The 15,705-nt window shown below is 44.3% G+C and overlaps 1 protein-coding gene across 2 annotated transcripts; it reads right to left on the minus strand.

Moving 5' to 3' along the window:
• Nucleotides 1-218: 218 nt before the first annotated feature.
• On the minus strand, nucleotides 219-14,924 carry LMO4 (LIM domain only 4). 2 transcript variants are annotated; one of them, XM_086617407.1, is made up of 5 exons: nucleotides 14,688-14,924; nucleotides 12,103-12,341; nucleotides 5,127-5,223; nucleotides 4,615-4,770; nucleotides 219-489 (listed from the first exon to the last, which is right to left on the minus strand). In XM_086617407.1, exons 2-5 carry the CDS (start codon nucleotides 12,336-12,338, stop codon nucleotides 481-483), a joined length of 498 nt encoding a protein of 165 aa, XP_086473533.1. In that variant the 5' UTR covers nucleotides 12,339-12,341; nucleotides 14,688-14,924; the 3' UTR covers nucleotides 219-480. The 2 variants fall into 2 exon arrangements, with proteins under 2 accessions (XP_086473533.1, XP_086473532.1); XM_086617406.1 differs by lacking the exon at nucleotides 219-489 and having other exon boundaries at nucleotides 4,570-4,770.
• Between the last annotated feature and the right edge of the window lie 781 nt (nucleotides 14,925-15,705).

Here is a 15,705-nt window from a genome sequence, read left to right on the forward strand (position 1 = left end):
AAAAGCCACATCTTTATCTCATGTTCAGTTTGATTGAAACACATTTCCTTACAACACTTAAATATACAAAGAGCAAATAGAATGTTGTTAAGGTAAAACACAGGGTACAAACTGGCCAGTGCCCTGCTAATTGTTAATGAGGGTAGAAAGCAGATTTCAATGCTTCTTTTAATTAGCTTCATTAGTCATCTTCCCCACCCGCCCCCCCGCCCCCTCCCAAGATGTCCTCCGGTGGATCTTTTTTCATTTTCTCTACAGTCTCCCATTAGCCCAGGTTCATGGAGTCCTTAATGTTCATATTCAGTCATTTTAATACACCAATAAATGTGGGAAGGGCAATCGAGAATAAAGAAGGTGCAATGGTATGGAGCTGGCACTGATGCTAGCTACAAAGGTGACTTGTCTACTTGGAGACATGGGATCCATCTGTGATGAACAAAATTTGAGATGAAGGCACGCATTCTGCATTACTCTGACCTTTTAGCAGACCTGTAAGAAATAAAAATGGGTATCTTAGCTAGAATACTAAATTTGAGATAGGAAACTACAACATGACTGCTTTTGTCTTTTCCTTATTCACTAATCTCTTTTTTATTAGATTACTTTCCAACTGTGACTTGATTAAGGCTTTCTACACTATCCATTCATACTGCTAATGTTTCAACTTCAAATAGCAAAAAGCAAACATTTTCTGCAGTTTCACTACTAAAAAGAGCAGACAGGGAGCGGGGGGAAAAAAAGACAACAATAAATAAGTGTACTTTCTGGTAACAAATCGTACAGTGAATAAGGTGGTTTTTCTAGGCCCTTTTAAAAGGGAAGAAACATTATGCCATGCCTTTGAAGAAGCTAGTAATATGATCTTATAATTGGAAGAAATAGTGTGTAAAGCAAATAAGAAGTACAGCCAATATCCTCCCAAGGCAACTTTGGTTAATATGCTGCATTGCACAAGAGCTAAATATAGATATTTCAGGATTTTTCCCCCCCATTTAAAATTCCTCATCTGGTGTGTTAGTTAATGTTACATAAACATTTTAATATATGAAGTCAAACATGTGCTTTCACACTGGTGTTAATGAATTGTGATAATTAAAAGTGTCTAACTCAATAAAAATCTAAACTTTCATGGATAAAATAGAAATTATCATCCATAGTCTTCAAATACAATCTGTTTGCAATTACCAAAATGAAATAATATATATTAGATTTTTATGGTTTTTAAATGACATTTTGCGCTTCCCAGGAAGTTCTTTTTTCACCCTTTCTCTAAGTTACTAAAAGCCTGAGGTCTATTAGTAACTGCAACCCCCCACTTTCAAGCTAATTAAAGTAGTAGAGGCTTGGAGGTTTAATTCCCCAGAGCTGAAGCTCAGTGTGAGAAAGGTAATTTGTCTGTCCAGAACAAAGATTAGGGAGCAGCCAGCAAGCATATTTAATAAATGAGCATCAAATATCTTCTACTATGGACACAGACAACACCAATTATGTAACTACAAGGGAATTGTTGAGTGATATGTAAACTAGGAGATTTTTAAGAGCTTCTCTGAGAGACGTAACCTAACTCATACTTTCTTTAAAAGTATAGACGCTGTAGACAAGCGTTTCATGCAAACATTGCCAAATGGTGGCAAAAATTTACACTTTCAGTAGGTGGTAATACTGCTGCAAACAAGAAATACTATAAGAATACTACTGCTGCTACCAAAAAAGCATAGAGAGTTCTTGACGATACAGCCTCTTCAAATGAAACGGCACACAGGACATCACAAACTAAGAGTTTGCATTCTGCAGGCAAGTGGTACGGAGTTTAGATACAACAGGTTTTCTTCAACTACACAGGCAAAGGATGGGAAGTTTTAATTTACGTGTGAATTGCCTCAGGGAGGCAAAAGGCAGGAATAGCCAACATCACCGCATCTGCATCCTTAAAAAGAAAAGCAAGTTTCTAAACAACCCCTTCTGCCTGTACCAATCACCAATAGGTATTAACCTGTAAACTATATTAAGACAATAGTGAGTTCATAACTGTCACCTTCACATACGCAACAAAAGTGTGTTTTAATGCTGGGAGTATGTCTCAATCTCTTCAGTTTAATAAAAAACCCTGTGAATATTCTGCTATGTCCATTATCTCTAGTGGTAGAATAACCTGGAGAATTGATTGATCTTTAATGTTTAATAAAGAGTATCTGTTACAGCCAAATCTGCCATAGAGGAAGAACATTTTTAATTAGTGGCCCTAAAACACACAGCTTTCTGGAAAACATCTCTGATGTAAACATCTTTAGACTGTTAAGAAGCTAACAAAACAAAACATGACTCTTGGCATCTGCCCCTGTAGCTCCCAATACTCCAGAAACCTGACAAATCTATGAATTATCAACTTGTCTCCTCAACTATATTTCTATTTTCTGGGGTTCAAGTGCTCCACAATTCCCTCTTGAAAAATGGGCAGGAGAACTTACACCATTTTCTAGTGAGATTATAACAAAAAAAACCCACTATAATCTTTCCCCCTAGTCTTCTCCCTAATGCCTCTTCATCTGTCTCATCATCGACTGTAGCAATGCAGTTAATAGTCAGTGACACAAACTAATAAAAACCTGTTCTCGCTATTTTCCCTGCGTTTAGCTTCTGCCAGGTGTCTACAGTCATGAGTTCTGCAAGCCCAGTCCACTTTTACTTCTCTTTTCCATGTTCTATGTTCCTCATCATGTCTACTGCTTTTATTGCAACTAAATCATTTTTATGTTTTGCTAAGGCATAGTAAGAAACTGATAAAACTAAATGACAATTTAGACACCTATTTGAAGTTACATTAAACTTTACATTCATAGAAGACAAGTGGATAAACCACTCTCTCAGAATGGTAAACCTTTTACTGCAGTATATAAAGATGAATGGTTTTACCTATATTTTGAAATGGGTTACCTACAAATATTCATTTAACAGATTCACTGCTAGCCCGTCTATATTACAGATTTGTTTCATTAAAATTCACAACAGTATAAATCTATGAATCTTTAACTGTATTTGTACTTCCTTGAGAAGAGGCTGCACATTCTCCTCCAATCTTAATTATCTTTGTTCTGCCTAACTATATAGGACTTCACTTGTTCTCAACTCTCTCATCAGCTCAATTGACAAATTAAGTAAATAAAAAGGGTCCATGTTTTATTTTGATGTAATTACATTCACTGTATAAGACTTGAAAGAATACTTAATCAGTAAATTTATGCACAGAGAAAAAAGCAAACACAGATATTGAAATGTAGCAACACAACAAAAAAAAAATCAGAGAAATTAAAAACCAATTTGTGTTTTCTTGGACATATTTCTCCACTAAGTAAAAGCTCTAAAAAATATTCTGTACATTACAGAATAGATCAGCCTAGCATTTGTCCCAGATTTTTTTAATCTTCCAAATTCCTATTTGCAGATAAATGTTATTTTTTGTGATCCTTACAGACATTAATGAAGTTCCTATTGTAAATCTATAAAGAATTACCAACTGAAGTGTGCACTTTTTGTTTCATTGCAATAACTCAGTGCTGTGTGATTGCCTGGGTTAATGATGAAAAAGTCAAATATACTATCAGAGCTGATGGAAAAATCTATCACCAATCTGAAATTAAAATTCATCTGTGGTCAATAAGATTTAATATCCATGCAAGTGGCGCTGTAAAGAGTAAATGAATCAATGTCATCAATACATAATCAGTATGAAATATGATGTGAATAAAATTATGTGCAAGAGTCATACATTCACTCTTTTCTGGACCAGGGTGGAATGAACAGTCTCTTAACTCAAGGTTGACACTAATTGTTACAAATTAGGCACAGCAGTTATCAAAATGCACTCACTTGCATAGCTTTAGGACTTATTAAGAAGATTAAAATAGATCTAGAACTATCTAGTTTCAGAGTTACAGGACAACTGTTGATCGGAAATTTTTTTCTTCTTCTTCTATGATTTGTACAGTCATTATTTACTCATTTAGCTAGAAACCAAGAGCTATCAACCACAGAGATATACAATCTCTAGTTGAGCTATTAGCGTTATGGAGCGATAAGAAAATAGCACTTTGGTTTTTAAATCTGAGTTATGACATACAAAAGAGACGAGAAAATACTTCTGAAAAGGAGTACGCCAGCATGCTTCCTCAACTAAAACCTTAATGTTAAAGTGAAATACATGGCTTTAGTTCAGGAACCTTCCGTTCACAAGACGTTTATTTCCATATTAAAGGATCTAACTTTCCTCCCACAGAAACCTGCTCTCTTGTAGCCCTTAATTTCCAGATCATAAAAAAAAATACTTCTCTTTATTAAGAGTTTATATTAATGTATGCTCTCCATTTCGCTTTGTACATAAGGAATTCAACAGCTGTACAGAGGCACATGCCCAAACCAAAATAAACTGACTCACCCTATATGTCGTATTTAAAAGGTAAGTATTTTCTTCCCATACCCCGTGCCTAAGTTATTTAAGGTAAGTTGAGTTACTTAAAGGTCTCCTTGCAGGGGTGGGGAATGTCCACTATGAGAATTAAAAGAAATTGATCTTCATTTAGCTCTAATAAAGCTTATTAGTAATTGTTGAGTATTCACCTTCTGGTCTGGCAGTAGTGGATTACTCTGAAGTGAATTCAAATGGCCATTGATGAGAGCTGTAGGTCTATCATGTTCACAAAATAAACTGCCATTGATGTAGTGAAACCGATCTCCGGGGACCAGGCGATTCCGACAGGTAGAGCATGTAAAACACTGAAACAGGAAAGAGACAGCAAGTGAAACCACAGCACAAATTAAGTATGCTGCAGGTTTGAAAATTACACTTCAGAGACTGCGAGTACAGTTGCGATACGGAGCAACTTGGCTTCCAACGTCTCCAAATACAGCATTAGTCTTACCTGTTGGGACTCTGCAGTACATAACTCAAGTATAGTTTTACCGATTACGAGGGAACAAAGCTACACACTAAGGGAAGCCTTATAACATAGACTCATATTTCTAGTTATTGCTTTGCATTTCGTTCATAAGCAGATGCAGATTTTATACTGAAGAAGCATGGCCGTACTAATCGGCTACTAAAAAAGATACATAGGAAAAAAAACCCTCACCTTAAGATGATAGACGTTGCCCTGTGCCCTCATGACCAGCTCGCTAGCAGGAATGGACTGTCCACAGGCACTGCAAGCACCGCTATTTCCAAATAACCTGAAACAGAGGTGATGATCATGAATAATTTAATACACAGGAGGCTCTAAGCATTTTTGCGCATCACTGCAATGGTTTATTACACAACTATTTTAGACTTCTGACCCCCGTCTTCCAACTTGCTTACGTGTCATAATATGAAAAAGTGTATTTTCGTGTAACAACTGGTAGCTTCACCCTACCTTGGATGTGGTTACACAGGATTTAATCAGAAACATTGACTTACACCTCTAGAAACACAAACAATTCTGTACTACACACATTTTATCAGATTACTGGGTTCATCATAAAAAAAAAGATACAATTCATGACTGGAGTTTAAATGCATTGTGTCCTTGAAATTATATGAAGAACTCTTTTGTACTTTAATCATATCTTGAGATATGAGTCATCAAAAGGGTTAAGAGGATTTGATTGTATATCTAAGAAGACATCATGCTCAGTGTATTGAAACTCCAGTAAACCTCCATCAGTGCAGAGTTTCCATTAGAAACTCTCTGCTATCCAGGTTGATATATAATGTGTATGGGTTAACCTTTTCAATCATGGTGTCAACACTTTAGATTTGCCTCTGCTCATCTCTTTCATCCTAACCTTCTCTCTCTCTTGATAATGAAATGCTTGCTCCAACTTCCCTCTATCTGCTCCTGAGTCCACAATTTAGATTACTTCATCTCTGCTAGCAACAAACTGAATGAAATTTCGATTTGAGCAGAAAGTAATTTACCGGGATCTGGACCCATTTGTCATCATATCTCTCTGGGTGTTTGCTGTATCACTGCAGTTTTCCTATGCAATCAAATGAGACCACAACATCTGCCATTGGGGGGGGGGCACACGCAGTGGGGGGAGGGGGAAATAGGCAGAAGAGTGGTGAAGAAAAATATATACATAATTCTTCAAATCCATTTAAAGGCACAATGCATCGATTCAAAACATAATACAATAATGATTATTGAGTTCTACTTTTACAGGCTAGAATTAGAAAACCTTTATTTGCTTTTGCGCGCGTCTCTAATATACGCAAATATTTATAAAGACTACCACAATCATTCCGCAGTAAAAAAGGAAACTGAACTAGCTGGCAGGGTCACAGACCCACTTTTTTGCACGATGTAAAACACAGTAATAGGATTTACAAATTAGCGTATTGGTGTCATAATAAATATTAATATTTGCATCTCCTTCCTGTCCAAATAAAGTCATAAAATTCTGTTTGTGTCAACCTAGGAGACGCATTACAACAGAATACCCGTAATCTGAATGATTGCAGTGTGCCTCTGTATAAAAATAATTGCTTTGAATTTTCAGAATCTGAGCTTGCAGAGGAGGCTTGTCATGTTCAAACTACTAATTTGCTGTCGCCACTTTATTGAAAATAGCCTGTAAGTTGTTATTAAATGTATCGACTGAACGACAGAGAGAGTAGTAAAACTGCCCCTTAAGATGGCTTTTAATAGGAAGCTGAGAAACAAATTTTGCAGCAGCATCGATTTGAAGAGTTCAATCAAAACTCCATTTCAAAACTAATTAGTCTGAGATCCACGACACATTGACACGTTCTTGCAGAATCACAGTGGTTACAAAGGGAAAGCTGAACTAATACATTGTCAGGACCTCCAGTCAAAGGGACTAAACTGTCGGGAAACTAAGGGTCCGTTATTCGGGCATCTTCTAAATCAGGACCCGTTCCGAGTAGTTACGTGATGTATCGAGGTTACTTGCACAGCTTTACGATATGCATTCTTCTTCCTCCACTGTTACCAGTAATGAAGTTGGCACATAGAAAAGGTGCAGGGGAAGCACCGCAAGAGGAGGCAGCAAGACACTGTTACGTTTCTAGAGCCAAGGTCTGAAAATCTAGGGTAAGGGGGTGGCAACAAGGGCATTGTGCTGGGTAGGGTGGAGGCAGAAAGGCGAAGACAAATAGACGATGTTACTTGTTTGGGAGAATCCGAACCTGGTGAGCGGTCCCTCACAACCCCCGCGATCGCACCACCCAAGTGAAAACACAGCTTTCGGAATACTGATCTCACTGCACTACTTGTCTTCATTAAGCATTCATTTGCTATACAGTTCTCTCTGACTAGAAGTCGTTGTACACCTTGAACGTCTGCGAATTCTAATAAATGGGAGTCAAACTAATCCAGAGGCTTTCCACACATCTTAGGTTTTCCCTAAGCATGTTCCTAGGATGATTTTGTTTTGGGAAGTCACTTAGCTGAATCTTCTGCTAAAATTCCTAAAAATTACTTGCAAAGTCAGAACACCTCTCCGCTGCTTTGTATTACTTACCAACAAAATAAAGCTTATTTTTCCTTCCCTACTGTTATGAATAGTTCTGTTCTGTATTACCATTAACAGGAAAAGAGTTTTATCTTTTAAAAAAATGCTATTCCTCCTTACCGGTAAAGGAAGCCTTCCACAGTAACTATTCTTTACTGAAAAAGTTGTTTCGCATGATTTCTGAAAGGCTGGAGAGCTAATTATCTAACCAGGGGGACTGTCCAGGACAGTATTTGATTTAAAAGGCTTGAGGCTTTAGGTGCTCAATTAAGTAGCTATCGGTCTCAGACTGGACTTTAATGGGCTCTTTTCTCTTTAACTGCAGCAATGGGTAGAGATACCCCAGGTCAGGCTAATTAAAGCCAGGGGACTCTTTAATTGTGATGACAGAATTGGTTTCAGTTTCCTCTTTGGGTCCTCAGTCCAAGAAGGTCATTAATATTTCAACATTTGGGCAATGCAATCAATCACAAACATCAAGAGGTTCCCTATACGGACAAGGCTGCTCTTCTACACTTAACAGCATTTTACTGAGCCACCTTAAATTAACTACCGTGTGGTTCCAACATAGCATTCTCCACACCCCCAAACACACAAACGCTCCTTTTTTTTTTTTTTTCTTTTCATAACTTTCATAAGAGCAGGAATGAAGGCAGCAAGAAATCTTTTCAGCCGGTTTCCTGTCTTGTTGCTCAAAATTCAGTATCAGCAGAAACATATCTCCAGCAACTTATACTAACAAAATAAGGTTCCAGTTGTTTCCAAAATTGTGGAGATAGATTTAAGTGCTCTGATTCTTCCACAACACGGCGCACATTTCTGCCCACAAATATATATCCAGGCCCTGGCAAAGAGAAATGCACATCCAGACCTACTGATCCAGAAGAGATTGGTGTTTCTGTACATTCCCTATATTTGCTCTAAATTCCGCACCAGCTATATTAAATGTAACAAAGAAAGGCAACACAGAAATTACGCCTGGAGCCAAGTCCATTAAAGGTACTTCAGAATAACTAGAGACCAAGCACCTTAAAAGCACCAGAAGCTATTGATACTTAAAAGGGGGGCTGTGCATAATGGCAAGTGCTGCATTAGAGAAGGGGAAGAAAAAAAAAACAGCCAAATTACGCTTGGTTAATTCAGAGTAACAGATCTGCCCCCAAGTGAATTGGAGGCCTTGAATTAATTCTGTTATGACAAATCAAGATAAACGTTCCCCCTAAATTGCATGCGATTTAATTAATTTTTGAGATCCTGTTTTTTTTTTTTTTTCTAGCTAATAGTTCACATGCTCCTGTGCTGTCATTGTGCTTGAGTGGGCAGACTTCAAAGTGATATTAAATAACCAACTATTAGATTTACCTAGCACGTCCTATTGGAAAAGTGCCATTTAATTACCTAGCCTGTTCAATTAAAGGGACAGCATTCCCTGAATATAGCAGCTTGCCGCTGATTACCAAGGAAATGAACTGGCTGCCCGGCGACCCCCTCCCCGGCGCGCCGCGGCGCACACTGCGGCTGCGGGCGAGGCGAGGCGCCCCGGTCCCGGTCCCGGTCCCGATCCCGGTCCTGCGCACGGGCCGAGCCGGCTGCGCCCGAGCTGCGAGAAGCGGGCGCCCGCGGGCGCTGCCCCTTTAAGACGCGCCTGGGCAGCCTCCCCCGCCCCCCCCCCCCCCCCCCCCCCGCTTCCCTTCCCCTTCCCCACCACTCCCTGCTCTCACTTAGAGGCCAATTTTGTTAATTAAATGTTTTGTTTGCGACGCGGCTCTCATTCATTTCGGACACGTCATTCCGAGCAGATCTGAGCCAGGGACCAGATCTCATTAGATAAAACCTATCAGAACTAAGAGAAAATGGAGGAGACACTAATTAAAGCTTTTAATTGTGCGGATTCGCTGCCACGCTGCTGCTTTATCTGGCATCTTAAGGTTGGGAGGGCTGCGCTCCGCTCCCCTCCCTGCAAGTGCTGCTCGCCGTGGGGAGGGAGGGGAAGGGACGGGAAGGGACTGGGATTTTCGCCTCCCTCTCTTTTCCCAGGAACCTTGGCTTTCCATGAAAGCTGCTGCTGTAGCTCCACGGCTAATTTGTTGTCAGGTTTTGGGGGGAGGGAGGGAAAGGGGAGCGCTGTGTTGTTTAAACAACAACAAACACATCCAACCTCAGACGGTTAAAAAACCTCATTAATAAACGGCCCCGCGGTCTTGGCCCGGAGGAGTCAAGTCCCTTTCACCTCGCGCCTGCCGGGCCGATCAATCCTCTCTCTGGTCGCGCCTCGCGTGCACCCGCGTCTCCGATTAAGAACTGTGCCCGTGGCTCTTGCCTGGGGAAGGGAACGTGCCGCTGCAAAAAAACCCTACAGAAAATGAAGAGGGGGGCATCCTATGGCAGAGGGAAACTGGAGAGACTCACTGCCAAACGAGAGGCATCACCTCCACGGTGAAACGAGGCCCTTTCAAGCAAGAAAAGGGCGAGGGCCTCACTCATGCCAGTGCTACCCACGTGTAAGCCGGCCAAGTCCGTCTCCAGCGGGAAAGCTCCAAGTTAAGTCAGCCCTGGCAGGGCCAGGCTGTCCTACCCCCACCTTGAGTGTACGGTGTCCAGTTCATATTTCAGCAAGCATCTGTCAGGAGTTATTTTTGCAAGTCAAATTACACAGATCTAAAGAGAAGTCAGGCGATAGAACAAGGAGATCAATTCAAAACCCTCATCTGATAAAGCAGCCTATTCATAATCACCTACATTAAAATAAACGAGTATTAATTTTTGGCAACACAAAACCAGAGGACTGCGATAAGCTTGCCTGAACTTGCCTCTGGGATACAGTGGACACATCTTCTCTTTTTAATTAGTAGTAATCAGACATGAGGGTTTGTTTGATGGTGTTGGTCGAGCGATGAATCTGTACTATTCAGTGCATCTTAACAGTAGTGTCAATTTTTCTACTTCAAACGAGGCTCTTTCCCTACCACCGTTCTGCTCTATTTAATTACAGTTCTGCCAGGCTCAGGCTTGTTGCTTAGGACGATGACCAAAAGCACCATTAAACCCCTGTCATGTGCTTATTTTCTAGCATTTCTCTCTAAATGAAGACTCTCGAAACTAGCAGAGCTATGGCTCTGATTCCTCAAAGACACCGAGGGCTGCGTTTCATCTGCTTAACTGACTGAAGATGCAGCCACGCATCAGGGCAGAAGCTGCACTATCAGAGTAATCAAGTCTTAACTCCATTCTTTTAGACTAAGGAGGTCTCCATGCATATGCACACATTCAGTACAGTCCTGATCTTCTCAAATAGAAGTCAAGTTCTACAACATAAGCGAACTTATAACATTTGTGGCTACTTATTTTTTTTCAGAAAGAAGAAAAAAGTGGAACTTTTTGGCCATCAGGGAGAAGAAAAACCTTTGTTAACTCTTGACATTTACTGTAAATGAGAAGCCAGAAGTATCTAAACAAAACACAATTCGTTTCAACTAAGCATTTCTGTTATGACGGGAAAGTATGGGGCTTTATTTATTGGGTTTTGGTTTTTGGGTTTGGTTGGTTGTTGTTTTTTTTTTTTTTTTAATTACTGAATGTTGAAATAGAACACCTCCTTGAAGCATTCATGTGCATCAGTCTATCAAACCATTTACTCAAATTAAACGTGTAATCCTTCAAAATGCGTCCTTTTAAATTAATGAGTTTAAGTAGCTTGAGTTCACCTGAAAAGATCGTACACGCACCTGACCTCATGAATTCTTTCTATTAATTATATTGGAAACTCGTTGGAAGGGATACTGCACGTAATCTTACTGTACCCCAACAGATGCGAGATTAATAAGGCTTAGTTCCCCCTACCCAAATCTGTGGCATTTAAAGCAAAGAGCTTCCAAAAAGAAAGAGATAAGAAATAAAGGGCAGGAGCATATCCCTCCTCTCCTATGCCCTGCATTTCCTATACTGGAAGTTAAGAAAAATGTCGGTTCAAAGCTTCTTCCTAACAATGCGAAGACAAACATTATGCCACTGGTTTTGGCTATAAGTAGAATCGGTGGCCCTCCGACTGATGGTTAATCAGCTCCTTCACAAGGAGAACAGAGAATGAGTCATTCTGTTTCCACTCAAAGGAGTTTAAAGGTGCTTATGTAAATATCATAATTAATCAGATACTAAGGGCAGGCATTTCATTATTTAGCACCTCTGCCACAGCCTTATTTAAGCCCTACGATTTTAACATTTACCGTTCAGATATGCACACTTCTCCTTCAACACTACAACAAAAGCAGATTAATTTAGCCTCTCTGATTGCTGTTTATTTTTAGTTAGGACTTGTTTTGTGCTGACAAACCACTTTAAAGTTACAGTCGTCGTTCCGCCCCCCCAACTCTTCCCTCCACTTGGCAGTCGCACCTGCGCCCTGGGCTGGGTGCTCACATCCGACTCCGCACCCGCACGTCTCTCCGCTCTAATGAAGGAGCGATCCTGAGCCAGCCCACCCCTCTGCCCGCGCCACGGACACCCACCCGCCTGCCCACCAGAAGTAAGGGGGGCGAAAAAAAGGCAGGGAGGAAAGGGGAGAAGCGGTCCCCGCCAGCCCGGCCGCCGCCTCACCTGATGTAGTCGTTTCTGCAGAGGATCATGCCGCTCTTGGTGTAGCAGGAGGTGCCGATGTCCCCCAGCTGGGCCTGGCAGCAGGAGCACTTGAGGCAGCGGCTGTGCCAGTAGCTGTCCATGGCGTAGAGCAGGAAGCGGTCGGCGATCTTCCCCCCGCAGCCGGCGCACCTCTTCCACGAGAGGGAGCCCGCCGTCACCGGGGGCGGCTGCGAGCTGCCGCCGGGGTTCACCATGGCCTGCGCAGAGAGAGGGGCGGAGGCGGGTCAGCGACGGGCCGGGCCGGGCCGGCGGCGCGCCGCTCCCTGCCCGCCTCCCGACTCGCCCGCGGCGGGGCCAGCGCCGCTCCCGGGCCCCGGCGTGGGCACTGCCGGGCCGGGCCGGGGGGGCGGCCCGGGGCCGCGCAGCTGGCGGGGAGCGGCGGGCGTGGGGGGCAGAGCGAGCGCGCCCCGCCGCCCGCCCCCCCGCCCCGCTCCGGGCTTGTGCAGCTGCAGCTCACAAGTCAGGAACAGTCCCGGGGTTTGTTTTGCTTATGAAAAAAAAAAAAAAAGTGTGTGAAGAGTGGAAAAAAAAAAAAGTTGTGAAACTGGTTTTTCAGTCTGGGAGAGACTCTGCAGGCTCGGGGCGGTAACGAGGGGCTCGGGACCGGCCGTCCAGACCTCGGGATTTAAGTTTTTTTGTTGCTGTTGTTTTTGTTTTGGGTTTTTTTTTTTAGTTTGGAGACATGAAAGCACCCAGAGAAAACACTCCAGACTGAGGACACTGGCCCGAATAATAGATCATTGAACTTTAGGACGCCTGTTAACTTCCTACACAAACATACTCAACTTTTGTCTCGCTAATCTGCCCTTGATCAGCAGTTTAAATGCTAAAGCTTTGTTACTCGGAAAAAAAAAAAGTTTACCGACCATAGGAAAGCAGCAGAACACTGAAGTGCACCGCTCCGGCCGCAGTTACTCTGGCCGCCCCCGAAACTGCTACTAAGGGCATTTTTCACTTTCTAATAAATGCTTTACGCAAGCAGGCAACCGAGAGATAATATAGGAATCAATTCATAAAGCTTACTCTAAACCGATTAATTTGTTGCCTTCAATCCAGAGTCCAATAAACTCCCGGTGTTCCTCCAGTCACTTATACTATAAAAAGATCAAGTTATTTACTGCCAATTAAGCAGCATGTTTTGTCTTTGTCCTTTGTAAGCCGTATGTGCTCATGCCGAGGCATCTGGCTATCTGCTAAGGACCTTCCGAGCGATACCTCCGGAGCAGCCAGGACGAACTTTTCCTGCCACTGGCCCAACTTGGCTGCAGGAGGAGGAGAGCCGAGGCCCATTTTAAACACACATTTCCTCAGAAAGAGTACCTGGAGGTATGTCCAGTGACCGCACAATAAACCAGAAGAACTGCACCAATTAAGCTGTAACAAAAACCCCGAGACTTTGGAAAGAAAACCACTCTAAAAGCCATTAGCATTGCATTTATCCGAACGCATCATATACCTTTATGTAAATTGATTTCTGATGCATTTGTTCAAGGAATTGCCTTTTGTTACAGTTTCCAGCTACAGCCTAAATGAATCTGCATTTCCTGCTCCGAGTCTTTAAACCGTTTCCCTACGCTTTAAATCACTTCGGATTTCTTAAAAAAAAAAAAAAGACTCCATGCCATCACCTTAGCCTGTCTTTGTCGAAGGCAAATATGTATAAATATAAAACGGGAAACGTTACACTGAGAAAACCATCCAGTAACCCCATTAAGCTAAAGCTCTTAAGGACAAGCAATACCTTAATGCTGATTAAATCTAAAAAGATGAATCAAGAGGACTGACCAGAAAGTGACTCCCTTGATAACTAAGGACGGGCCCTCATCAAGTTTCATTTAGAGTTGGGGGGAAAAAAGCTTTTAACTTAAATAGGCTTACTCTAGTAATTACACTGCCAAGCAATTTAGGTCCTGGGATAGGAGTCAGTGAAATAGAAAGCAGAGCTGGAAGCTAGAGGCAAAATAACCCCCCCTTTTAACAGCGTCTCTGGTGTTTTTTTAATGGAGACCAAGGGAGGGACAAGCGGAGAGCTGGCAATTTGTAGTACAAAAATGGATGCTTAATTCATGTCTTGGTTTTAATTAGGTGATTCACCGGATTTCTCCTGGATTGAAACAAAAGACCGTGCGGGGGGCAGGAAGGGAATTGGAGAGAAATAGAAAGCTCACTTTGATCTTTTCTGCCACTGTTTCAGAATAGTGTTTACTACGGGGGACGCGGGTGACCCAGCCCGCCCGCCCCCCCCCCCCCCCGTCCCCGTCTCCGTCCTCTCCATTCACAGCCGAGGCAGGCAGAGCCCTTTCCCGGCGGCAGCTGGAAAGGGGGGGGGAAGGAAAGCCGCCCCGAGTGGTGGCCGCCGCCAGGCTTTGTACGCGGGGTCCGCCACAATGCCCGGGGCCCGCGGCTCCCCCGCGCCCGGGCGCCCCGCTCCGCGCCCCTCCGCCGCGGCGGGCAGCGCGGGACGGCAGCGGGGCAGGGGGCGCGGGCATGCAACCGCACACACGTACGCTGGAAAATAAGGGGTAATTACCGGCACTTCTTACCTGCTTCCCCTCTATATTGCAAAAGGCCGGGGAGCAACGTCGCTCGGGGTGCCTGAGGAGGTCTCCTTGCAAAGAAACAAATACAGCGCTCGCCCTCTCTCTGGCTTTCGGGAGCGCTGGAGGAAGCCCCCCGCCCGGAAACGGGCAGCCCAGGCTGGAAAAATATAGATATTTCTATGAGAGGCGTCTGCCCGGGTCCTTCCTCCAGCTCCCGCTCCCCTGGAGGGGAGCTGCAGAGCTCAGTCCCCGCCGCCGAGCTGCACACGCAGGGCGCCGCCGCCGCTCGCTGCTGCAATCGCCGGGCAAGTTTGGCAATGTGGCTTCACTTTGTACCGCTTCCCCCCCGCCCCCCCACCTCCGCCCCTTCTCCGGGCTGCGGCGGCTCCCGAGCCTCCCGCGGCGCGCAGCCGGCCGGCCGCGGCCCGCCGAGGCGCCTCCGAGGAGAGGGCGAGAGCCGGCGAGTTTGAGCGGGGCCGGGCGCGGAGCTGCTGCCGGGGATCCTGCGGCGGCGGCGCGGGCGGGACGCGGGAGGCGGCCCCTCCGCCTGCGCGAGCGCGTGTGTGAGTGCGTGTGTCCCTGCGCGCGCGCGTCTGTGCGCGCGTGTGTGCGTGTGTGCCCGCGTGCGTGCGCTCCGCGCTGCCCTCACACATGTGTTACTGACAGAGCAGAATCCCAACTACACTCCAGCTCGGCTCCGCCGTCAGCCCGCCGCAGCCAATCCGCCCCCGGCTTGTTCAGGCGGAATAATAAAACCTGCCAATCCCCGCGAAGACAAAGGAATGAGTGAAAGGGGAGAGAGGGGGGAAAAAAAAAAAAAAAAAAGGCGAGAAAGGGAGGGGGCGAGGAGGAGGAGGGGAATGGAGAGGAAGGAGCGAGTCAGGTGGGCAGTGGTGGCCGCGCCGCCCGCCTGCCCGGGTGCGGAGGAGGCGCGCGCGCACGGCCGTTAGGGCGCCGCCCGCCACGCTCCGCTCCTGGCCACCAGTTGAGAAACTTGGCGGCGAGCGGCCGTCCCGGCTGG

The sequence above is a fragment of the Tauraco erythrolophus genome, chromosome 10 (genome assembly GCF_009769465.1).
Source record: "Tauraco erythrolophus isolate bTauEry1 chromosome 10, bTauEry1.pri, whole genome shotgun sequence".
Lineage (NCBI taxonomy): Eukaryota > Metazoa > Chordata > Aves > Musophagiformes > Musophagidae > Tauraco > Tauraco erythrolophus.